Source organism: Drosophila novamexicana, unplaced genomic scaffold (assembly GCF_003285875.2).
Source record: "Drosophila novamexicana strain 15010-1031.04,08,12 unplaced genomic scaffold, DnovRS2.1 tig00000462-arrow-pilon, whole genome shotgun sequence".
NCBI lineage: Eukaryota > Metazoa > Arthropoda > Insecta > Diptera > Drosophilidae > Drosophila > Drosophila novamexicana.
The window spans coordinates 4,368,322-4,394,497 of NW_020824806.1; the positions used below are offsets into that span (position 1 = coordinate 4,368,322).

The 26,176-nt window shown below is 40.9% G+C and overlaps 1 protein-coding gene and 1 long non-coding RNA gene across 2 annotated transcripts in view; both read left to right on the forward strand.

The window, feature by feature from the left end:
* Window positions 1–8,451: 8,451 nt before the first annotated feature.
* LOC115760887 (E3 ubiquitin-protein ligase RNF146) lies at window positions 8,452–9,120 on the forward strand. Its single transcript, XM_030702450.1, has 2 exons — window positions 8,452–8,733; window positions 8,788–9,120. The coding sequence occupies exons 1-2, from the start codon at window positions 8,464–8,466 to the stop codon at window positions 8,875–8,877; spliced, it is 360 nt and encodes a 119-aa protein (XP_030558310.1). The 5' UTR covers window positions 8,452–8,463; the 3' UTR covers window positions 8,878–9,120.
* A 12,788-nt stretch (window positions 9,121–21,908) lies between these two features.
* The window catches only part of LOC115760911, a 34,945-nt gene continuing 30,677 nt past the window's right edge, over window positions 21,909–26,176 (forward strand). The window contains exon 1 of the long non-coding RNA XR_004017695.1: window positions 21,909–22,265. This is a non-coding gene — a long non-coding RNA (uncharacterized LOC115760911). The remainder of the gene's footprint in view (window positions 22,266–26,176) is intronic.

Sequence of the window (26,176 nt, forward strand, 5' to 3'; positions counted from 1 at the left end):
TGTGTGTGTGTGTGTGTGTGTGTTTGTTTGTGTGTGTGTATAGCAACTACTTTTCTGAGCTGATACAGCAATTTATTTCGTTAGTCAGTCGCTAGCTTTGCATTGCATACTTGCAGGCGCACACACACACACACACACACACATATACACTCTGCGAAATAAGCGACTTAGCATAAAGTGGTTTTTGGCTTGGCTTTTGGCTTTGCATTTGACATTTCTTGGGCCAACACACAAAGTTTGGCAATTTGTATACGAGAATTGCGAGGCGAACCAGCAATGAGATGAGTCGAGTTTAGTTAAGCGATAAGGTTTTGAGATATATACATATATACTAGGTATATATATACACTTTGGATTCAAGCCAGACAGATTTACGCTAAATTGAGGTTTTTGTCAATTGACAAAGCTGTATGGAAAGTAAAAATTTAGATAACATCAGCTGGGCAAACTCTGTTCTAGCAAAACGTTAAATATCTAGAATATAGTTAGTTAGGCAAAAATGTTCAACAAGAAAAACAAATAAAGAAAAGAAAGAATTGTTCAAGAAAATGTTAAGTGGAGCTAGGCATATGTAGACTTTCAGTTTCAGACATTGGAAGTGGATAATGTATGATAGAATACCAAATGTGTGGTTATTGTATAGTATAGTAGCGCATATAACCCGGCTTTGCCCGTGACTGGGAATAATGTTGCCAGACACAAAGTTTTAAATATAGAGATAATATATATCTGAACTTTGTTGTACTGAAGGTAAAATATGTCCATTCATTTTGGGTTTCAATGGGCTTTAAATAAAGTCTCAAACTTTTATTTGAAATTAATTATTTAATGCAATTAGAGCTTCTAGGAAATGGGAGTGCAGGAGGCTTTCAAGGAGCTGCACACATCTACAGGGTATTTTAGTACATTTATTTACTTGATATCAAACCATTGACAGCGGTAAATCAATTGGCAGCATATCCATTCGCAATGCCTAATGTATGATATTAATGCCCAATAATTTAAATGGCATCAAAACGCAGAGTGCAGCCATAAATTCAGCTTTGCCCGATAAGATTAAACTAATTTTGCATTTATGTGGAGTATGCCAGCAGCAGGAGCAGAAGCAGAAGCAGAAGCAGAAGCGTTCGTCCTGCTGTTAACCCGCTCGCTGTTTGCTTTGCTTATGGCTGGCACTCGGCGTGGAGTGTCCTGCCATGTTGGCAATATAAATTGCATTTCTGTGCAGCGCTCTTCAAGGATGTGATGGAGCTGGCTGTCAGTGTGTGTTATGATTGCAAATATACGACTCTGAATGCTACTCAAAACTGACTATGAGTGTGCGTGTGTGTGTGTGTGTGTTTGTGTGTGTCTTTGTGTGTTAGTGTGCGGGTGTGAGTTTGATTACTTGAGCATAAACTGTGAACATCCTTGCAGCTAGTCACTTGTCGCTTTATCAGCAGCGTGTCCTTAAAGTTCTGCCGCAGCTGTTTCGGCATGTCTTCGAAGCAAAGCGAACTTATTAGCACATCATTTATCTGCATTTAGATTGTGCTCTTGTCGAGGGTATTATAAATATATCATGAGTTGTGTAATACTTAGAAGAAGACAGCTTCGAAACCATAAAGCATATATACTCATGATCCGTCTGTCTATTTTTATGCCTAAAAGTCTCTTAGTATTAAAGCTGTGCTCATAAAACTTAGCTTAGCTCCGTCTTTCTGTTGTAGGCAATAGATATATCAAAACGGGCAGGATCGAATCACTATATCATATAGCTGACATAGGAATAAGTCGAAAAGTAGTTTCTTATATGAACTACATATTTTTTGTTTTCAATATATCTAGACTAAACCTGAAAAAATCTCGTACATAGAAATGTTTGACCATAGAAGATAACTTGATCAAAGTTAACATTAGTTCCCTTAACCATGCTCCTTTTATATGAGCAAAATCCTATTAAAATCGCATCACTCTCTGTGGAAGGAATAAGTCGTAAATTTGTTTTTGTCTGGATACCTTTTTTTTTGTTTTTGAAGAGATCTTAAACAAAAATTGGCACTTATGAGCTTTACTTTTGATTCAAACTTGGTTAATTATATTTTATGCAATTTTGAATAGCATAATTTTACTTTTTTTTTTATTATATTTTCTAGCTAAGTGCGTTTTTAGTAAAATTCAAATGCAGTTATTTCTACTCTTGCTCCTCTTCTGTATTATAAGATTGTTGCTAAGACATAAAACATTTATTATATTTTTGTATTTTAATTTGTCAGGTAATTAATTGAAAATAAAAATAAATTTGTTTTGTAATCAAACCGTATTTTGGAAAATAGCTGGTTCAAACCCCGTTTAGCGGGCTAGTTTCTAAGCCAGTTGCGACTGCAAGGGCATACAAGCTTCGGCGTGCCAAAGCTAGCCGCTTCTTTTTTTGTATACTTCTTTCACCTGCCATACAGGAAGAAGAAGAAGCAGGAGAAATTTGTTGAGGCCTTCAGAAAAGTGCGCTGTAAGCAGCTAACAAAGCCAACAACTTTGGCATAATCAAAGCGAAAAAGCCAAAACGCTCGAGCTGCCAGCCATTACAACGGGTTTATTTTCAAGCTCAGTAACTCCTCCCCCACCCACCCACTCACCCACTCACCCACTCCCCCTTCCTGCTGGCATGGCCATAATAAAGTAAACTTGGCTTACTGCTCAAGTGCAATGGCAATTGTATTCGCACTGCTACGGCTACAGTGGCAGCCAGCAGGCAATGGCAAGTGCCGACTTGCTGGGGCCACTTCATTCTATAAGCAACTGTAAGCAAAGTTAAGTAATCCACGCTGCATGCCTCGTTCCCCTCCCACCCCCTCACGCTCTTGCCACAATTAGTGGCAGCTGAGCAGCAAAAACACGCCCAAAAATTTTGCAGCGCAACTTTAAGAAAATGTTTGAGCGGCAGCATTTTTTCTTCTGTTGTGTTTTGTTTTTTAGACCAGCTAAAAAATGTTGCCTGAAAAACGCTATACACTACACTATACACTATACTACATTAACGTATTTTTGTATTTCATTTCATTTTTTGTTTTTTTTTTGGCTGCTCTTGACGTCGTCAGAGTCGAGCTTGTTGAGTGCGAGTCCTCAACGTAGTCGCTGCGGCATGCTTGGAATTTGCTTTGCTTTATGCTTGACTTTCTGGCCCCCTCTGCCTGCCTTTCTCATCCTTCTTCTGCTTAGATCCTTTTTGCCTCTGGTTTTTTCTTTTTTTTTTCGGTTGTACTCGTAAGTGCACCTTATTTCTTTCATTTTTGCATTATAAAAGGTAGGAATTAATGCATAGAGCTCTAGCTGAATAGCTTGCCTCAGCAATGGGGCAGCTCGTGCTAGCTGGGGCTTGTCGGGAAACTGTGTCCTGTCGTCGCGACTATCCTCCAAATTGTGGCGCCTTGAATGCTGCTGAAAAGTGCTTGCAGTCAGTTTCGGACTTTTTTGTTTTATGGTTTAAGTTTTCAGTTCTTAAGTGAGTCGTCGCCTCACTCAAAAAACAGCGCACACTCAATGAAAAAAAAAAAAAAGGAACTGAGAAAATTCATAATTTTAGAAAACAATTAAATTACTGCTCGGAACTGTGACAAAAATAATATTTTCCTCAAGCAGCGCATTTCGAGCACAATTTCGCTTTTGTGTAAAAATAATTAAAAACGTTGACTTTCCGCTTTCAAGCAATCACTTTTTGTCGCTTCAAATAAAGTCTCTGCCCAGAATGCTTTTACACATATTTCCCTTTAAAATCAAGTTAAATAAATTCTGTGTAGTTTCTTAAGCGAAACTCAACTAGAATCAGCTGCAACTGATTGTAAGAACTTGACATGAGGATAAATTCCTAGAAATTTCTGAAGGATAAATTAACAGAGTTTTTAAAAAGCCGAATACAGAGCTGCAGTCAACATGAGGATAAATTATACAAAGTTGCCGGCTTGCACTGTTTTGCGCCTGTGGCAACGCTTTCGATAAAGACCTTGAGGTAAATTTAACAATTTCCAAAACGGCGCTGTCAAGTTGTTTGCAGCTTTGGCGTTGCCAGACAGCTTAACATTTCGCTTCGGTAAAATGTGAAACAATTTATCAAACTCGAGCAAGCCTTTTATTTATGCCTAATTTCATATCTGACAAGCCATTCTAAGAAATCAAGAGCACAGTTCAATGCCTTTTCGCCTGGCTTTAACATATTTTTCGACATCCTTGCTCGCAGCAAGCGGCATCAGCATCAGCATCAGCATCAACATATTGCTTATCATTTAAAGCAATCGCAAATCGTTTCGCTTTGCATAATGGCATTGGGACGAAATTATTCAGCTATTTTCTGAAATTTGCACACACAATAAGAAGACGAAAAAAAAATAGAGAAACTTTAGCAACGAATCCTGCGTTGTCCTTGCGGGGACAGCCCGAAAGTTTGTGCCAGCCATGTCATTTGCATAGTTTTGCCAGCGCAGCCTTTGGCAGGGTGTGGAAGGGAGCGAAGAGGAAGGACGGCAAGGGGCGGCTGGTGAATGCCGCCGGATGCTGTTGCTGTTGTCAACAAATCTTTTATGTGCCTATTGGCAAAATGTATCTCGAGAGTTGAGAGCTTGAAATTCAATTGTCAAACTCGAAGGATATCACAGGCTTCACGCTCGAGTGCGCAATGCAAAGTTCTTGCCAGTCAGCCAGGCAGCTGGCAAAAATTGTTGGCTTAATTTATTATGGCCTAAACAAATTGCTTGGGCTATTGAGGCATACGACAGCAGATATGCTTGTGTGTGTGTATGCCACACCGGCGCATCAGCTGACAAATTAGTTGCAAAGAATTGTTGCAGCTGCCTGATTTATGGCTCAACAACAAGCACAACAAAATGTGGGTCGTTGCAGGCGACTGCACTGCCAGCAAGACAATGCAGCTAAATGTGCAACCTACTTTTCAATTACAAGGTGCAACCGCAACATGCAACATGCAGCATGCAGCATGCAGCATGCAGCAGGCGCCGTCTCACAGACACAATGGACCTCTTGGCCCCGTGTCTGGCTGAGTGCATTTAGCTGAATTACAGCTGCTTTTCCACACACGCACGCCCTGAGCACACGTGAGCAGTTCCACCTGTCCCACCTGTTCCACCCACCTGTCCCACCTGCCCGACCCACTGTGTGCACTCAAGTGAGCGGCAGCTGCAGGCGCAAGTGGGTGAAGGCCTGCGCCGCATGTCTAAAGACGAACCGAGCGCCTTTTATGCCATTGTCTGCATTTGGCCAAAAGCAAATGCCGAGCAGCTTTACACTCAATGCCAGCGACTACAGTGAACGCTGCCAGCCAAAGGCCAGCTACACAGAGCACATTTCACAGAATTCACAATTAATTTCACATAATTTGCGCGCATTTTCTTTTTCTGCTAATTAGTTGCACATTTCGCTGGCAAATCAGCTGCAAGCCCTGTTTAGCTGCAATTACAACTGCATAAACTGTAAACAGAAATTGAAATGGAGACAAAGGCAAGGATTTGTGTTTTTTAGTTTTATTATCTGCTCATTTAATTAGACACCCTGTAAATGATAACATTGTCTTTTGCATAGAAACATTGGCTGTTGCCTAGCCCAGCTCTCCTTTCTTTACCACTTCCACTTCCAGTTCCCTTTCCCTTTCCCTTTCCGTTTTCATTTCCATTTCAAGTTCCGGCCGCCCCGCTGCCGACGCCTTTTGAAATATTAACCCACTAATGCCGCTAGCTGCCAGTCCCATGATTCATTTAGCTTCACGTTAACCCATTAAGCACACGATACAGTTGCGGTTGATGCTTCATGTTGTTGTTGTTGTTGCTGTTGTTGCCGCTGGCATAAATGTAGTAAAAGCTTAGCATAAATGAGGACAACGCCGCCAACGTATCCGTTTACAAAGCTCATTAGCGTACAGCGGCAGCAGCAGCAGCAGCGCCATCTAGCGTGCGCCCGCAGCGCAACCGGAAATACTAGAACAACCCAACTAGACGACATTCAAATGCGGTCTTGCGGCCAAAGCATTATCAGCCAACTATTGAGCCAGCATATCATATTTGAAAATATGATAGGGATTATGTTGGGCTACTTTGATAACCAGCTCAAATAAGCAGCATAAGAGCTACCAGGTCTCAATGTGCCTTAACAAAATGAAACCAAGCTTTGAGGTGTTTTATTAAATAATATTTATTCACTTTTTGTTCTCATTTAGCGCATGTTCAGCTGGGATTTGATTAGTTTTGTGTTGTTAATAATGACAATTGCAGCAAAAAACAAAGAAAAGTTTTATTGAATAAAATGTATTATTAAATGTCATGCGAATACTTGTATAGTATTAATTAGCTACAATTTTTCAATATTTAATATATAAAATAATAATAATAAATTTATATAAAAGCCTCGAGCCAAATTTCGTAAGGCCAAGGACCATATAAATATAAAATCTTGCATTGTAATTTATTTACTTTACTTTTCTTTGTATGAATATTGTGTACATTGTGGGTAATATCCAATAAAGAAACCTAGAAGCAATATGCATATAGATAGATACATAGATTGATATACTTATACATTAATTAATTGATATTAAAAGAACCGGCTGATAGAGTACAGACCAAAATGATTATCTTTCGCATCATAAAACCACCGACCAACAAGTTTAAAGAGATTCTTGCCAGCTATTGACTCGGGTAATTCCTTGAGTAAATAATTGAGAAACACTTTTGGATAGTTATCGTTAGCTCGATTATATTTCAAGTCAGCGCAAGCTGAACTTTTGCTTGTTGTTTATCTATGAGCTGTGCGCAAAGTTTAACAGGCAGTTAAAGTACCTGGTAAAGTAAATTGAAAACTGAGAACTGAGAGCTAAGCGCGCGTAAAATGTGTGTTTTATTTATTTATTTTTTTTTTAACAATTCGCTTGGCCATTTATAAGCATAATTAAAGAAACTCGGCTAAAATTAATTTAAGTTGAAATTTCGCAACAACAAAGGGCAAAAGTTTTGCGCACGAGCAGCCAATCAACAATTACAGCAAGAGAGAAGAAACGCAAATAAAATAATAATAAAAAGAAAATGTTTGCTTCAACTCAAACAATAAACAATCAACTTGGAATGTAGGAGAGGAGCGGCGGGAGGGGGGGGGCCGCTGTGTGGTTGGCTGGAAGAGGGGCGAGGATTGCCATGCAATTGGCAACTTTTTAATCAAGTTGCGAATGCAAATCAAGTGGTGCACGGCCCAGCTAATTGGCCAGTTTGAGGCGCTAATAATAATGTGGGCGTGTCTGTGTCTGTGTGAGGGAGTGTGCGTGTGCGTGTGTGTGTGTGTGTGTGTGTGTGTGTGTGTGTGTGTGTGTGTGTGTGTGTCCTGTGAAATTACAAGGCAGCAGACAGCTGACGTCACACAATTCAATTTGTCAGCCTTGTTAAGAAACCGTTGGCTGGCTCTTAGAAATGATGTGACTTTTAACGCCTGCCAGACTTGCAGTTGGAACTTAATTAAAAAGCTTGTAGAAATTGAAGCAAAGTCGTTGTCCTTGGCGCTCGTCCTTACGTCCTGCCAAAAAGTAGTTGTTAAGTTCGATTTATAACGCGTCTGCACTGCGGTTCGCTGTCTCCTAAGTGCAAAGCGTTGTCGTCTTCCATTTTTTTCGCCCTTATTTTTTGTTGTTGTTGTTTTTTCTTGCGACTGTCTCGCTGCTGCGCCAAGTCAAGGATGAGCCGCGTATGGCAAACACTTAGCTGCACCCAGCCCCAATCCCAATCCCAATCCCATGCCCTTCCGTGCTCCATTCGCCCCTTGTTGAACGTCTAATTGAGTTGTACAAGGCTACTACTAATTGCATTCGATGCTTGCCGCTTCAGTTGAGCCGGCGTTGATATAATTAAATTTTATTGCAACCTCGAGGACAACGACATCGTTTAGCGCCAAGGTGTGTGCACAATTTATGGCCGACAAGTTTTATATATTCTTTTAATTAAAACTCACTTTCTGTCCCGACTCTCTGAATAAACTATGTTTAGAGCGCTGCAAACCCTTAAGATTCCGGCTCGCAACTTGATTTATCAACAATATCTTTCAAATTTACAAAAATATTAAGTAAATTTAACATCAATTCAATTAAATTCTTGGAAAGTTACAATTTTTGTCAATATATTTAAATTTCCAAAAAGAAAACTTAAGTTGAAACCAAACAAATTTATATTTTAATCAAGTTTGGCTTGGAAAGATGATATTAAAACATAAATTTTCAATTGAATTAAAAAAACAAGCTTTAAAGCTGTCTAATATAATATATGCTAAGGTTCCATCTCTAGACGATTGAAAATTCTGGCTTCAACCCCGTTTGCCGCCTTGAAGATACATTCACATTTCAAACTATGTATATATTCAGTTTTAAAATTGTCAATTTTCATTAGTTTCATATTTTTCCAACAATAAATTCAACACAAAACACAAAAATAAACAAAAGTTGCCATGAAACAAAAGAACAACTGCAGCAAGTGCAACAGCGCCAGCTGCAACAACAGCACGATCAGCAGCTGGAGCACGGAGGATCTGTGCGCCTTCTGCCTGGATCACATACATGATCCGGTGCAGCTGCCATGTTGCATGCATCAATTTTGCCGCAGCTGCCTGCGGCTGTATCGTGAGGCGCGCAGCTGGCAGGCCAAACGTTGTCCGCTTTGTCGGCGCAGTCTCGAGGCGTTCCAGACGCTGGACCCAAACGAAGCGCACTTAAAGCGCGTAAGTTGAAGCTGTATTAAGCTCTGTATCTCTCACCATATGCTCATACCTCAGCTGCATAGCTGGCGTCTTACATTCGTGCTGTTGCTGGGATTAATGCTGTTCAGTTTGGGACCATTCTTTTTGCTGCTGATCTACTGGTAAATGCCGCACAGCGGGCGCAGCATGCAAGTCAAACACCCAGCTCTGTTTCACATACAGAAACACACACACACACACACGCTAACATTAGCTGCGACTATATATACATATATGTGTGTATAACGTTATTGATATATGTATTTATGTTTATATGTGTAGTCAGTGGCATAAAAAAAGTCCGGTCATATCTCAAACCCTTTGTTCGGTTGAGTCCAATAAACCCGTATATTAACTAGTTGCATTTCGCATGTATCTCTTAACTGCATCTTAATTCAATTACAACTTTTGCTAGCTGCTAATTAAAATGCGGATAAGCTGCACAGCATGGCCAGTGCAGCCACCTGCCGCCAGAGGGCGCTTTCATGCGCACAAAGTTTTCGCTTTGTGCGTGAAACTCAATTTAAATGTGGGCTTAGGTTGCAAGGCTTTGGTTTTATATATATAAATTAAAGTTATCATTGAATAAATGTTAATTATATAATATATTATTCAATATATACAGAGATGAGCACAGTCGAATTAACGCCTTGACTGCACTTTGCTAACCCTTTTAATTGCATACTTTGCGGCGCGCCGTTCAGATTCTTGCACATTTGTATTCCCCATACGCCATGTTAGCCATAAACACCAAATGCATATACAAATATATATATATATATATATATATATAAATATATCGAATCGCAAACGCGAATTGTGAATTTTAATGCAATTTTCTACATGAATAAATCCATCAAAAAAGCGATACGCCAGCTGCGCAACAAATTTTTATAAAATATGGTTTCAATATACCAAAAAAAACAATTTTTTAATAAAACTAAACAATAATCGAGAAAACAACGAGTAATGTTTGTAAATAATGCGGATAAGCCGAAGCATACCCTGCTGTCAGCTATTTGGGTTGATTAGCTAAGTATCAAGTGTTCAATAGGCATATAGGAAAAGGAGCTTGGCAGTGTTGAGTAAGAACAGTTAGCATGTCAGTGTTGACAACTTCTTGCATATCTTAGAACTTGATTTGAATTCCGCTTTGAATCATAATTTAATAAATAATATCAGAGAGAATACTTTTCATAATAATTATTTGCTTGCATAGTTTTATTTAATTTTTACAAAAACACCTGCAATGGAGCTTGATATATATAATATATTATCTTCTGATAATTGACATTTATTATTTATTATTCATATATTAACTGACATTTCAAAGTTCAAAGTGAGCTTTTAAAGTAAAAGTATCTAGCCCTAGTTTTTCTTTCATGCCCCAGAACAGCTGGCTGATAGCTGCCTTATCCATGCCCATTACAGGGTATAAAACGTAAAGCAAAAGCACATATCGCTTGGTCGTTATTCATATATTTATTTTAAACAGTAAATCAAAAAATTCCGCTGCAATGGGACCAACAACAAAAAAAAAAAAACAAAAAACAAAACAAAGTTGTCAGCTTTAAAAACGCGCAACATTTGCAATTAAATGAGTGTTGGAAAACGGCGCATGGGCATGAACGCAGCCGCAAAATGTATTTGAAAATGATTTTGAGCCGCGTTTGTTGATATGAATTTGGGAGTGTGGGCGTGGTATTTGTTACTCTTGCTGCTATCCTACGCGTATTTGTGCTGTGTTTGCAGGCTGTTTTGTTGACTATGTGGCCATAATATCGGCACACTTCCCCTCTGCCTCCACCCTTATGACCGCGCTCCCCGCAGCTGTTGTAGCTGCAGTTAGTGCGAGTTGCAGCCACAACCACATTGCCCCCAAACAAAACAATATGGCAAAGTGCGGTGAACGCTTTTCGATTTCGTTATTTTGATAGCTTCGCTTGCCTCTGGCTGTGGCTGCCCGCATTGTTGTTGTTGTTGCCTGGTTGCCTGGTTGCCTGGCTGCTTGTGCGGCATTTGTGCTGGTTGCATAGATTTTGATAGCACGATATGAACACCTGAGCATGTAACCAAATATTGGCCGCCTTGCATGCCAAGCAGCACACTGAACAGCCAAAATCAAGTGCCAAAGATGGGCGCGTGCAACTGGAATAAAGAAAAATTGTACAAATATAGTATACTTATTTCTTATGATAGAAACTTACTTTTTCAAGAATAAATTTAAAAATGTTTCCATATGCTTAAGAATTGCTTATGATTAAGAGATGTGAAGAGAAGAGCCTTACGTTAAGATCATGAAAATCGCATAGAAAGGCGCAAGCTTTGAGAGCGTAACAGAGAGCACATGGTTGATGTGTGAGTGCGTATGCGAAGCGCAAAGAAGGGCGGTACTCTGCTGCTTCAAAAAAAAATTCCATCTAAAATGAGTCTAAATAATTTAATAATGCTAAACGGCATTTTATTATTTCAGTAAAATGCTCTTTTAGCAATTATTCATTAACTTTTTGTAGCTACAAAACGTTTTTTGCTGCATTTATTGAAATTTATTCAATTTTAAATGCTTAAATTAATTTATAAATTATTAATTTGTTGTGTGCGCTACAAAAGCACTTTATACAAAACATTATCAGCTTGATAATAGTTGAAAAAAAGATTTATATGATTTATATATATATATATAAATAAAAGACTAGCTGGCATAGACTAAAGTTGAGGTGCACGCGAGACTTTTGGTCAGTCCAGGGCCGGGGCAAAAGTGCAATATGTGGAGTACTGTGAGTGCTGTGCGAAAGGAAGCCTGCACTGGGTCGCTTCTAATCCCATTGGCCGTGACAGAGCCGGGCTCTGGGCTGGCACAAAAGTCCCTGTGCCAGCCACTTCCGCCTCGCACCGGATATGAAACGGCGTTTTTGTGTGCGCCATTTGTCCGATTTGTGGACCATTTTCATTGCAGCTCGCTGACTATTTTTTGGGATATTTTTCGTTTTTTTTATTTCCTTATTTTTTTTATCTCTCTCTCTTTTTATTTTCTATTTTCCCATGCGCTTTTCTGGGTTTGTTGTTTGGCTTTTGTGCGGCGCCTGTCGCCAGGCAAATTGAAATGTTTGCAGGGCTCGCAACTAGACACACGCCTTCACACATTGTGTTTGCTCTCGATCTTTGACACTCTGTAATTGAAAGTTTTTTTCACCGTGCATATGTGTGTGTGTGTGTGTGTGTGTGTGAGTGTGTGTGTGCATTTAAGGCTCTTTAAAAATTGTTCTGCAATTGCTGCAAAATATTGGCAATAAAGGCATTTTGTTTGCTTGGTCGCATGCCTGATTAATTTTTACAAGTGCCACGCGGTGGCCCAGCTGGCACCTGCTCTCTGCTGCCACGCCCATCAGCTGTCCGCCCACTTGCCACGTCGGCTTTATCGCAGCGCACTGTCTGAGTGTGCGACTGTGTGTGTGTGTGTGTGTGTGTGTGTGTCCAGTGTCCTTTTGGATCCACAATTTCATCGATAGCAAGCGCAAACTTTTGCAGCACACACACAGCACACACACACAAACACACACAGCACACACACGGACACACACACAAAGCCATACGGCATACAGCCTTTGCCTTGGCTCATTGCCAATGCATTGTGTGCGCGATTATTTTGCCGTTTATTTTGCGCGCATTTCTTTTGCTCGTGTGTGTGTGTGTGTGTGTGTGTGTGTGTGTGTGTGACAGTAGTGTGTTTGTTTGTGCGGCTACATATTAAATTTTTGTCACTTTGCCATATCTATGGTCGTGCACCAAATTGGCTGCTTTTCAACAGCGAGCTGCAACATCTGTTTCATGGCTTGCATATCCTTTGCATATCCTTGCCCTCAAATTGCACTAGATGTTGCACCGCCCCCACTCTCACTCCCCCCCAGTTGTTGTAGTTGTTTTTGTGTTGTGCCCGCAAAATGGCAAAATCCTATTCATTATGTCACCGTTACGCCAACAACTTTGCTGGCCCGGTTGTTGCACAGTGCCAGCCACCAAGAGAGAGATTTGCCCATTTCGCCAGTTAACATGTGCGGGCTGCCAGAGGCGTGCGGCTAGGGGGCAAGGGGGCGTCGAGAGAAAGAGGGGGGCACTGTGCTTTCATTAAACGAGCCTCGAGCCGTCGCCATCTACCGCATCAAATTACCAATTTATTTTCTTGGCTTGTTTTGCGCTGGCGACGGTTTTTTTTGGCAACGATTTCCTGTTTTTTAGTTTTTTGGCCAAGATACGAAACATGCAGCTGATAAATTCTAGTGCTCCTTTTTATGTGACCCCGCCCACCTCTGGTGGAGGCTGCGCCTCTGCTCTGCTCCGGCAAAAAGGTGCAAAATTGCGCTGCGCATTTTAATGATATAATTAATTAGTCAAACAGACGCCCAAGTGCAACTGCAACACGCGCAACAAACACACAGAACATACAGAAACACACACACACACACACAGGACACGTGAGTCCTTGCTGCATTCGCACTGATTGCCTCGACTGGCAGCGAGCGAGGCGACGACCTCTGGCTGCTAGTCAAAGATTAAGCAAACTAACCCAAGCGAACAAACACAATGGAGCGGTGCTGCGGGGTCTTGTGGGTGTGGAAGGGGGGTGAGGTGGGTCAATTGCCAGGACACTGAGGGCAATTTGAGTGCAGGATATATGCAGGCGCTGCATTTAGTGCGCTATAAATTCAATTTTAATTTAGTAAATGTGTTTGTTGTCTCTCACGCAGTGACAAAAGGCCAACCGCCATGTGCATGTCCATGTCCATGTCCATGTCCGGACGGACCGTTGCCATCTACTCCTTCCTTCCACCCCCTCGTTCATATCCTTTTGCCATGTGTCGTGTGCGTGAAAGAGACTAATGCCTGCAGAAGATGGATGTTGCAATTGTCTGGCTTCAACATGGCTTCACTGTTGAGATGAATCTCTTTCACTTGAAGTATGCATTAATTGCTTCACATTCGATAAAGCACCCAAATGACACCGGCTGCAAGTGGGCACTAGAGAGCATCAGATTAATCTTGGCGAGTTGTGGTTGGCCGTAAAGAGAGAAACCACAAAATAGTGTTGGACAATGAGATCTGCCTAGTTTTTATGCGATTAAAGCTTACATGTGTTTTCCAAGTTCCTATTCTATTGTTGTAAAAGGAGTGCGAGTTGTGATTAGAGTAAGGGAGAGTGGAGAAAGTAGTGTTGGGCAATGCATGTTTGTTTGAACTTGCTGTTTAGACTGAGTTTACGTGCCAAATGTGCTCAACTTTGCTTAAAGCTTAGCTGAGTTTTAACAGATCTTATTCTAGTTTTGTCAAGGGAGTAGAGTAAGTGAAAAAGGCACAAAACTAGTGTTGTGTAATGCTTGTTTGTTTAAGATTTCTATTTACAGTAAATTTTTATGTGTCCTTTGTGTTAAAGGTTCCGTAAAGCGTAAGCTTTGAAAATTAATATTCTAATGTTGTGAAAAGCTAAAATAAAGAACAATGCATATAATAAGTGTTAAAGTGGCTTCTAAAACTATTTAGTTAGCTTACCATTAATTATAGTGTTGGAAAACATATTGAAAAACAACACAATGTTATGCAATGTTATTATAACTAGTAAAGTGTCATAACAGAGGGTTTAGGGATTATTAAATATATATATGCTTCTCCTTAAGATCAATTTCTTTGAATATTATAGTGTAGAGTTGAGAAATGAGTGAAACAAAATTTTAGTGACTTGGCTTGTGCGAATAATTGACATAAACTTGTGCATTGTATTCTTTAATGTATTTTTATGCACTTACAGCACTTTTACGAATATCTTAAATTAATTATACTTTTTGACATTCACAATTCAATCGAACTGTCTATTCTGACTTTTATTTAAACTTCCAACTTTGTTTCATTTTTTTGTTATACCTTAATTTCATTTAGTTTATTTACAAACATATTTTTGTTTATTTATATTTATTTTAATTATCAATTATGCAAATTTGTAGCCAGCAGCTTGTGACTTTTGGCCAAATTAAACGCAATATTTGCCAGGCAATCCGGTTACGTGTGTGAGTGTGTGTGATTGCTTGATGGCTTTTGTGGTCATCATGATTTGTTTTTGCGGCTGCAGTTGCAGCTGGTTGAGTTTTGTGACCGCACAATTTCCTGTCATTAGGGTCAACCAGATGTTGTCTGGGAAATCAAAATTTGGGGGCTCATCAGTGGCATATTCTTCAGCGCAGCTGATTGGTTTATTAATTGCAATTTTTGTGCGTGTGTAAGTGTGTGTGTGTGTGTGCATGTATGTGTGACAACAGTTTAGAGCAGCTAACAGTATGTCGACTGAAAATAGCAGGATATCAAGGACATTGTGTATTTATGTATTTATGAAATTGTGCTCGGGCAATGTAGTTGCACATTAACCCAGATACACACACACACACACTCGCACACACACACACACACACGCACATGCAGTGGGTATCCATTCGGGCTCATTAGCTCGCAGAGCTCATCATCAGTGTGTGGAAGGGAGGGGGCTTGCAGCAAAAGGTCCTGGGTGTCGTTTAATTATGTGCTGTTGTCCTTTTTGGAGGGGGTTACCATGTTGATGTTGACATATGTGAGCTGTTGTGCTTGTTGCTGGCAAAATCAACGTGCAAACTCATCAAACATGCAGCGGAATTGCTCCCATTTGGTCACACAGTTTTGTTGCCGAGTCGTCAAAAGTGTTGGCCATAAAATATCCAATTAGATTTTCGGCCACAACAGATTTCATTGCCTAGGTGTAACTGCAGCCCCGAGTGTGTGTGTGTGTATGTGTGTATGTGGGTCTGTGTGTGTGCGTGTCAATCAATTTTTAATTAGTTTGAAATTGTTTGGTTTGTTTGCACAGAGTCGCGCGGCTACAATGCAGCAAACGGCAAAAGCTAATTAAAGCGCTTGCCAACACTGCAAGCATTAAAAGTTATTCCAAGCACATTTTTTCTGTAAGCTCTTGCACCCTTGTGTGCCAACTGCCCTACGGTGCGTTACACAACACTGCAACAGCCAAAACGTATGCTGTCAAGAATTCGTCAAGCTTTTCCACTTATTAGACTTAAGTTTAAATGCTTAAAAAATACATTTACACAACGCTAGAAGACGCTACGCAACACTTAAAAACTGTGACGCAAGCAAATTAGATCTAAATTTTTGAGTTTTTTGTAACCAAGCGGCATGAAAAAAAGATATGACAAGCAATTATATAACACTAACGCAACGTTACACAACACTGCTCAGCAAATTATCTGCCCTGAGCTGGCGTCGCATTCAATTAACCAACAACTGGCTGGCATATTGAGTGCACAGTTGTCTTAATTGCTAACTTGGTTACCTGAGCAGCCAGGGAAATCGAAATGAGTCCGTGTTTTGAGGAGGTGAGATGTGGTGAGGGTGTGGAGCGCGTGGAGAACGCTGGCGCGACAGCAGGTGGCACAACTGGCGTTGGCTCGACAATTTTAATGCCTGCCTAAGCCCGCGCGCATTGTAAACATCATTAGCCAATATTATATGCATTAAATTTTATGCCGAAACGTGAAAAAGGCAGCCAGGACAGGACCTCGTTGCGCCAGGACAAACTTTTCCTGCCTTGCCTTAGTTAAAAATGTAAACATCAGTTGTGGCATAATGGGGATGGTGCCGCTGCTGCTGCCGGTGGTGGCGGCGGTGCTGTTGGTGGTGCTTCGTTTCGAGTAACAACCGCAACCACACACTGCGACCCACAGTGCTTGGCATACAAATTGTCTAATCCCACATAGTTCTTGCCACCTTCACTGGCAAAAACTTTGTCATGGACTCGACTCGACTCGACTCGACTTGTTTGTGAATTGTATGCCCCCGTCTCTGGCTGGGGCCATCCAAATCTAAGCCACTTGGCCAATGCTTTGCCGCTCTGCATAAGCCCGGTTCAAGTCCAGCCGCAGCTGACTGCATATTTGAAACAAATGTGCAAACTTTAAATTGTTTTCTAAATAAATTTTCGCACATGAAAAGCAGCACAAAAACACTTGAGTTGCACGCTAGGTTGGCGACAGTGTTGGTATACATTGCAAAAAAAAAAAATAAATTTAATGTTGGTAAATATTTATTTACTCAATAGCAAACTTATTTACAATTCATGTATCTAATGCGACAGCCTGCGTAATGGCATATTTTTTATATATTAAGCTGAAAATAGTGTTCGTTAATCTCTCAAATACTCTTCTTTGCCATAAAGGCTTCATATAATTTGTAATTATAAATAGTTACGTATCCCTTATCTAAATATTTGTGTGTGAACATGCACAATAGTAGGCAGTCGATTATTTTAGCTAAAATAGTGTTGTGTAATGCCTAAACATGTTACTTATAACACTAGATAAATGTGCCTACAGATTGGCAAATAAACACAAACTTTAATAGAATTTCAAAAAGTTTATTTCCACAAACTCTTCTGCAAAAATGAAAAATGAACAGTGTTGTACAACGCTGTTGAGTCAAACTTATTATATGGCAAACATTTTACAGCCCTCTTAGTGGCCGTGTGGCTTGCATTTTAAGTGAGCCACGTAAATTTTATTGTATACAATTCGCATTTCATTTTATTTCATTTTAGTTTAGTTCTGTTTAGTTTTATTCAATGTTGCTGCCTTCTACTGCGCATCATTTGGTCTCATTTCGCTTATTTATTTTGCCTGAGTGGCTGCCGCTGGGCGCAAAGTGTATTAAAGTTTGCTAATGATGTCAGTTATGTTTTGCCTTGCCTGCGCACACAAAATTCATTTATTTAAAACTTTTGCACTTTGGGGCATTTAACACGGCGTGAGCGAGATACAGCGAGAGGGACAGAGAGAGAGAGAGAGAGAGGGAGTGAGAGGGAGGGTGTATGTGGGCGTAAGGTAGAGAGACACACACACACATACTCGCGGCGACTAGGCGAAAATTTATTATTGCATGTCAGATATTTTTAATTAATTATGCCGTGGCAAAATATGCGCCGCGCTCAAAAGTATGCTATAGTTTTTTGTCTTTCGCACTCGCTTCATTGGGCGAAGCCAAAGACTGCGCCCGCTGCAGCAGCCGCTCGAACCGCGGCAGCCCCCCCCCCCTACGCTGTTGGCCGTCGCTTTTTAATTAGAGGCAACCACAAAAGATTTTTGTCAACGACAGCGCCACGCCCCCTTCTGGTTTTTTTATACAGCCCACTTTAAAGCGCAACGAGCCGCAAATTGTTTAACCCACTTTGAAATACACGCAAACAAACAAAAAACAAAACCGTACTGAATGTTGTCAAAAGCTAATCCCAAATATGATATCCTCTCTGTGTACTTTACAGTGTCCAAAATGCGCAACTGGCTGGCGTCGAGTCCTGCCAGTCCGGCCAGGTCCTGGCTGGCTGCTAATTAAAAAAGCGTTGCCTACGTGAACTGGGTAAGTTTTTCCGTTGTTGTTATTTCTCAACACTTTTCTATGCTTTTGTGTTACGCTCCTCTTCTTTTTTTTTTGTGTTCTTGTTTTGTTGTATTTGCACAGCTTTTGACATAATTTTTCGCGTGCTGCCGCCTGTTATCCTTGCTGCAGGTGTGCTATTCCATATCCTTTTCACAAGGCCCCTTGTTGGCCCATCGCTACGCAAATATTTGCACATGTTTAATGCGTCGTTCGACGTGTTGGCCATTTATTTGTTTTATTTTCTACTTTTATTTTTTGTATTTTGTATATTTTGTAGCCCTCTGTTGTCCTTCTGCTCATTTAAATATTTACCGAGCTGCCGATTTCGTCTAGCAGTTGTCCTTTTTTTACTGCGCCTGTGTGTGCGCCTTTGTGTGTGTGAAAATTAATTTAAGTAATGCGTTGTGCCTAGGCACATTTATCTGGCGTACGGCAAATCCTTTTTAATATGCCTGAAAAACATTTTCATTTTTCATTTGTCACTTGGCCTCTGAATTGTAAGGGAAGGATCAAGGCAGTCGGCATTTCTCGACTGTAGCATGTGGCATTCAATATTCAGGGCAAGAAAACCACATCAAATGCCGCATAAAGTTTTCGACTGAAATTGGCATGCAGACCTTGTGACTTTTTGTGGCAGTGTTGTTAAACGTGGCAAATACCTGTAGTGTTGCACGGCCTCAGCATATTTGCTGCTGTTGTTAGTTTCTCTTTATCACACAGATCAGATTAGGGCATCAGTGTTAAGCATTCGTCAAAGTCTGTGTCTTGCTTGTGTCGGCCAGTGTTGCAAAGCGTTGACAATGCCTACTGTGTTGCAAAGCTTTGCTGCTGCTTCTGCCTCCTCTTCTTCATCACACAGATCAGCTAAAGCAATCAGTATCAAGCATCATCGACATTTTCTGAGTCATGTTTTTTTTTTTCGTTTTGTACGATTCCTTTTGCAACACTGGATAATCCGTGAGGGAAATTGCGCTGGCTGTTGTCGCATGCTCTTTGTGCCTGCTGCCTGCTGATGAGTTGCCAATCCCAAGGTTACTCAATCAAATTGCGGCGCCTGCCAGGATGCAGGACTACGGATTCGAGACTGTGCCACTCGACTGTGCGACTCGTGTAACTCGAGTTGTTGCTCAGCCGTTGGCGTTGAAATCAAATTTCATTTGCAGGCAAAGTTTTGGCTTTTACTTAGTTTTACTTTGTGCATGCGCTTCTTCTTCTTATTCTACTGATTGCGATTCTTCTACTTTTTCTTCGCCTTTTCACTCTGCCATCGACAACTGTGCGACGCTCTGTTGACAACCCAAGTTCCCAGCAAATCAACAGCAACAACAACAACAACAACAACAATGGAAAACCTAACGCAAAACGGTCATTAATCATTTGGGCTCTATTCCTATCTGTGTGTGTGTGAGTTGTGTGTGAGTTGTGTGTGTGTGTGTGCCGCATATGAAAGCGAGGGAAAGCGAGCGAAAAACATAAACTACGTGCACTGCAAAACTGAGAAACTGTGAGAAACTTGATGCTGCGACGCTGTCGAACTGAGATTGAGGTTGTGCTACATTTTTTCGCCTTTCTTTATTTTCGAGTAGATTCGACCAAGGCAGAAAAACAACAAAAATTATATTCGTTTTTTTTTTGTACTTGGTAATTGATGAAATTATAAGTTTGAATTGTTCTTGTTTCCACAGACGCGATTTTATTTACTCTTAACTCACTTTTACCTGATTCCTGTATTCTTTTACGCCTCAATATCGCAAATTGTGTCAACAGTTTGTTCTCTTTTAATTATTTGTTAAATGACTTTTGTTACAGTCTTAAGAAATAAGTTAGCATATGGTAAAATCATTTTCGCTACAATTTCGCCAATTTAACATTAAATACTTTAAGGCGTATTGCACTGATCTATTACAGAGTCAGCTGTGATTCAATGCAATTTAAACCTAACTAGTAGTAGTAGTGAATAAAAATCCTAATAAAGACATATGCCCAACCTCTTTTGAAGAGAACTATCAGCTTCAATTTCGCCAGAATTTCGCCAACTCTAAAAAGAATACTTTTATACTTAATCAAGAGTAGTAATAACTATTGCAGCTGACAGTCAAACAGCTGTTTAATTTGAGCCCCAATGAAGGCATATAACCCCTTTAAAGAGAGCTCTGAAAATTGCTTTCGCCACAATTTCGGCAACTCTATATATTAGACTTTTAGGCAATTTAAAGTGTAGTTAGAAGAACTAAAGCATCCAACAGTCAAGCAGCTGTTTAATTTGAACCCCAACCAAGACATAGGCCCAACCCCCTCTGAAGAGCGCTATTAAAATCACTTTCGCCACAATTCCGCCAACTTGAAATCAGAAACCTCTTGAGCAAAGGCATGTTGGCAACACGTTGGGCCCAAGATGCCATTTGGCAATTAGTAGTTGCTTCCGAAAGCCAAACGAGGTCCAAAAGTCAAGACTGAGTTGAATTTTCTTACATATACATGTTTTTTTTTTTTTTTTGATTAATATGTGCGCCTAAATGTAGGCAGCAAATCTTTGGACTATTTTCTTGGCTGTTGTTGTTGTTGTGAGAACAAATTTGCCTTCATTCAGCGTTTGACGTGGCCAAATTAAAGCTGCTCAGATTTCGTAGCTCGGCTGGCTGCCGTCGGCCGGACAAGGGTCTAGTCCTGCTCTAGTCCTTTCTGCCTTTTGTCTCTGAGCCGCTTTTGTTTGTTGTGTAATCTATGCGCTTGATGGCACAGCTGTTTGTCCAGACAGCACAAGAAAAATGCCAACAATTAAGTGGGCAGCACTGGCAATAGCAGCAGCAGGCGGACGCGGAGCGGAGGGGCATGATGTGATGCCTGTGGGCAATAGGCAATGCATTAATTTAATTAAAAGCGGCGCAAGTTGCGGTAAATTTGAAATTTGTGTAAATTAAACGTATTTAGAAAACACTCGAAAGCATTTAATTGGCATTTAGTTATGCCAAACGATGCTGCCAACCTGATTTGTGTGTGTGAGACAGGCGGTTGGCAGACTGATAGGCTAAGCTAAGCCAACACCCAACCCCCCTATATACAATCCCTTGCACACATGACGCCACTGCACACGGGCACAAAGGTCAGTAGCCTTATCAGCAGAGCGCGCTGTTGTTGTTGCTTTTGTTGCTGCTGCTGCTGCTCACCCACGCAGCTTCGCGCTCTTAACAGCTGCCAGCTCGATTTCTCTTAAAGCTTGCTCACGCTCTCACTCTCTCTCTCTCTCTCTCTCTCTCTCTCTCTCTCTTGACTGCTGAGATATGCAAGCGGTGGCTAATTAAAAGCCGCAGCCTCCCAATTTTGTTGTTTACATTGCCCCTCCAAAAGGCGATGATGACGACGTCAACAATGCTCTTTGGCCGCGTTATTTCCCCGCCACATCTTGCGCAAGCAGCACACTCGTATGCAATCGTGCACTCTTCCAATGCTGCGCTCTCGCACGCTTGCTTCCCTTTGCCAACCCACTTGTCCCAGTTGACGAAGCTTTTGGGCAGCTTCGTCGTGTCGTGTCGCGTCGTTTCGCGTCGTTTCGCTGCTGACGTTCGTTCGTGTTCGCAGCATCTTTCGAGCGAAATTCACTCCAGTTTTCTATTTTAGATTCATTTGGCTGCAGAACTCGCTCGTGTCAGGTTGGTTGGCGCGGCAAAGCGGCAATCAGCTGTGTGGCTATCCAGTTATACAGTTAACCCATAGACTACAAATTGTGTTAGCAGTTACTTATGCGTGTCAGTATGTGAGTGTGAGTGAATGCGTGAGTGCCGCCGACAGGCAATCAATACGAACTAGAAAAGGAGAGGGACAAAGAGACAGAGAGAGAGAGAGAGTGAAGGCGAGCAACAGCCGTCGGCATTTATACGGCAGGCCGCTATTTAAAGTTGACGTTGATGACGTATGGACAATAGATGTCGCCACTTAAAGCCGTTAACCAGCGGCCACGGAAGCAGACGGCGGAAATTACAAATGCGTTGACAGGCGGCGAACAACCAAAACGGCACAGCGGCTGCCAGCGACTGCAGCTGAAGATGTCTACGCAAGTAAGTAGAAGTGTCAATTTTTGGAATGAGTGGAAAATGAAACGAAATTGAGTGCTTTTCGTGTGACTATCAGTGAGTGTGCGAGTCTAAGTGTGTGTGTGTGCGCGAGTGTGTGAGTAATGCATACTAGCGTGCAGTTTTATGCTGCATACTTTTATGCTTCAACTTCGCTGTGTGCGTGCGTATGCCTGTGTGTGTGTGCGTACTGCCATATGTGTGCAAGTTTTCGCCAGTTTAAATATTAATCTGGCAACTTTTTAATGTGCCTGCAAATTGTTATGTATGCGAGTTGCACAAACTTTTCCAGCCAGGGCTCAAAATTGTAAATCCTAAATTGTTATTTACAGCCCAAAAAAAAAAAATAATAAAAATTGTCTGCTAGCAACAACTTTTAAAGCCAATAAATTAAATAAAAACAAAATCAAGACAGTCCATGCCAGAGAACGTATCCGTGGGCTGGCAAACAAAACGCGTGAGAAACCAAATTGAATTGAATTGCTTGACATGACGACAGTCTGCCCTTCTGCCCCAACACACACACACACACACACACACACAGCTATTGAAACTGTGCTGCAGGCATAGCCATGCATGCCACACCCCCGTCACACACACACACACACACACACACACACACACACACACACACACACACACACACACACACAACATTTTGGCCGCCCCTCTGGCGTGCTGTTTGCTTTTAGTATGCGACTTTTGGGCTAAAATTCTATAGCAATTTATTTGCTATCTTTTGCATGTGGGCGCTGCGCTGTGTGTGTGTGTGTGGGCGTGTCTGTCTGCTTCATTACAATTTAGCCAGGCTCAAAACGCTGCTGTGCACTTAACAGACAGCGTATTTGCATGGCAACCAGCAGCAAATCCACTCGAAGAGTACCCAAGAGTCTAGCCCGAGACTTCCAGTTGCTGGCTAAATCATCATTATTTATTTATGATTATTTTATTACATGCATGTGGGCCTGTGTGTGCCTGTGTGTGCGTGTGTGTGCATGTGTGTGCGTGGCAGCTGATTTCAGATACTTCTGCTCATATATCTTTCTATCTATATATATTTACCTATATGTGCTGATATTATATAGCTGCTATATGATTATCATTATTGTGCACCAGTTCCCCTCACAACCCCTCTTCACCCTTTGCAGCTTCTCCCTGTTGCAGCCAAAGGCCCAAAGCCAATCAGCTGCCAGTTGCCCGGCGTTGCGCCCAATGTTTGTTATTTGCGCACAAATAGACGACACTTGCGAATTGGCAGCTAGGCCAACGGGCCCCCTTCCTCTGCCACGCCCAGCGCCAGCCCTTCTGCGCCTCTGTTGGCCACTTGTTGATTGATTTTTATTTACTCGTTATTTTTTTTCTATCGCCTGCCCCCATTTTGGTTTAGAGCTAATTCAGACGCTGCTTGGGTTCTGTTTCTGGCTTCACTTCCGCTTCCTCTCTTATTCTCTTTGTCTCTCGCTCTCTCTCTCTCTCTCTCTGCGATAAGCCCTTATTATCATTTTCAGGCATTTGGCGTTTGCCGTCGCTTTGCATATTTCCGATAATGAAATGAGAGACATGCACCCGCACAAAAATCAACAAGCGCTCGTCGGCTGGCAACAATGTGCGCTCATTGTCGCAGCTACAGATACAGATACAGACACAGATACATCTGCTGCACAGCTACAGATACAAAGATACTACACGCACTGATTTAGTTTGCGCTCTGTGTGTGCGCCCCTGTCTGCGTGCGTGTGTGTGTGTGTGTGTGCCAATTGTTGGCAGGCACGAACAACGACTCTAATCTGAACGCATGACGCATGCAGATACAGATACAAAACCCTTAGATACATAGACTATATAGCATATAGCTTCAACTAGCATAGAGGCTGGCCCACGCTGCATTTGTTATAGAGCGCTACGCGGGTGGGTAAGGGGGGGGGGGGGGGGGGGGGGGGGTATCTTTTTGAGAATACAGCGGAAATCATTTATTAAACAGTTGCCTCAACTCGCTCGCCCTATCTCCCTCTCTTTCGCCCTCTCGCTCCCTTTCTCTAACTAGTCACTACTTTGATATATAGATATATGCATATATATTTAGCATATATATAAATATATATATAAATGTTCTCATTTATTTCAATTACTTTATATGTGCATTGACAGCAGCTCTCTCTCTCTCTCTCTCTCTCGCTCTCTCTCTCTCTCACTCTGTCTGTCTGTCTATCCGCCTGCCAATTTTCCAATTGAATTGTCTTTAATATTTTAATAATGTGGAATGTGACGCGTTTCATTGCTGCCCTCCTATGCTCCCCTCCGATGCCTGTCTGTACGTTTGTCCTGCTGTCAAGTCGAGTCCTTGTTCCCGTCCTCGATCCTTGTCCGTGGCAAGTCGTTGCTATTTTCTAAATCGCTGCCTGCCTCGTGATTGCCGCAAATTAGTCACAATCGATTTAGCAGCTCGTTACAACGGCCGCCAAAAACACCAAGCAACAACAACAACAACTGCAAAATAACTAACAACAACAGCAACAATAACAACGACAACAAGCACTGCAAACAACAACAACAACGACAACAAATAAACACTGCAAATGCGTGAACTAAACATAAATCGCTTCACGCATCAACTAAATTGACTTCTTGTTGTGCGTGTGTGTGTGGTTGAGTGTGTGCGTGTTTGCTCCAGTCACAGTTAACGTGGCTGTAACTAACTGTAATTGTTGCATGCACCGCACATAAATTGCGTTCAGTTGTTAAGCCTAATTCTGATTGGATTTGCGCTCTTAAATTCAATTGGAAATAATAGCAAAAAGTCATAAAAAGAATCTAATTTGTGATTTATGTCGGGACAGAAATTTATATAGAAAAAATCAATTTGACAGTTTATCGATCTATTTGGCGCAAATTCATAAAAATCAATTCAATGTGAGCCATTTTACCTGGGATTTATTTCGAATGTGGTCAGCTTTAATCCCACTGAAACGAAAACATAGTTTTCATGGTAAATTATTTATTATAGGAACATTTTAATTGACTGTGTTTAGCGCCAGCCAAAGCTACCTTGAGCTACCTAGCCTAGTATTAGAAACCTCATCTTTAACTCTTTAGTTTATAAAGCTTCGTTAAGTTTTAAGCTTTCAAATCTCGTTCGTAATGCACAATTGACGCTCTTTATAACAGCTTCATTTGGTTTTGCACATTTTAAAGCGTTAAACTTATAATAACACCCTATTGCAACACTGTAAACGACAGTGCTTTCGATAGACGGTCTTTATATTCGCATTTTACAACACTTAACATTAAATAACACCTTGTTAAAACATTGCAAAATACAAGCTATCGTTAAACGCCCCTTATAACTTAGCTTCATTAAATTTCTCGCATTTTGCAACACTTAATTAAATATAACACCGTGTTAAAACACTGAAAATGATAAGATACCGTTAGATGCTGCTTTTAGAACAATGTTTGGTAGATACTTCAAATTTAATTAAAAACTTAAGTGCATAGCTTAACTAAAAAACATACAGCAGTGTTGAACAACAGCAAAAAGCTGAACTCTCAGTGTTTATAGCTAAAACTACTTTGCTAGAATATTGAATACTTGTAACTGAAGCAGCAAATTAATAGTTTAATAGTAACTTTCGAGCTGTATGCTAAAATATTTATAACAAGTGCTTTTTATTAATATTCAAAAGAAACTTGATTTGCCCACATTTCAGACTCAACTCAACTCGTTTAAAGCGTATGAATTTCAATTTGAATAGATAGCATTTAAATTTCGTTAGGGCTTGCAGACATCCAAGCCTCTGTGTATATGTTTCGCTCATGTTATTATTATTATTTTCTTGTGCTTTTTTGTGTATTTATTTTTGATAAACCCTTCAAAAATATGGCAAACTTTTCTAAGC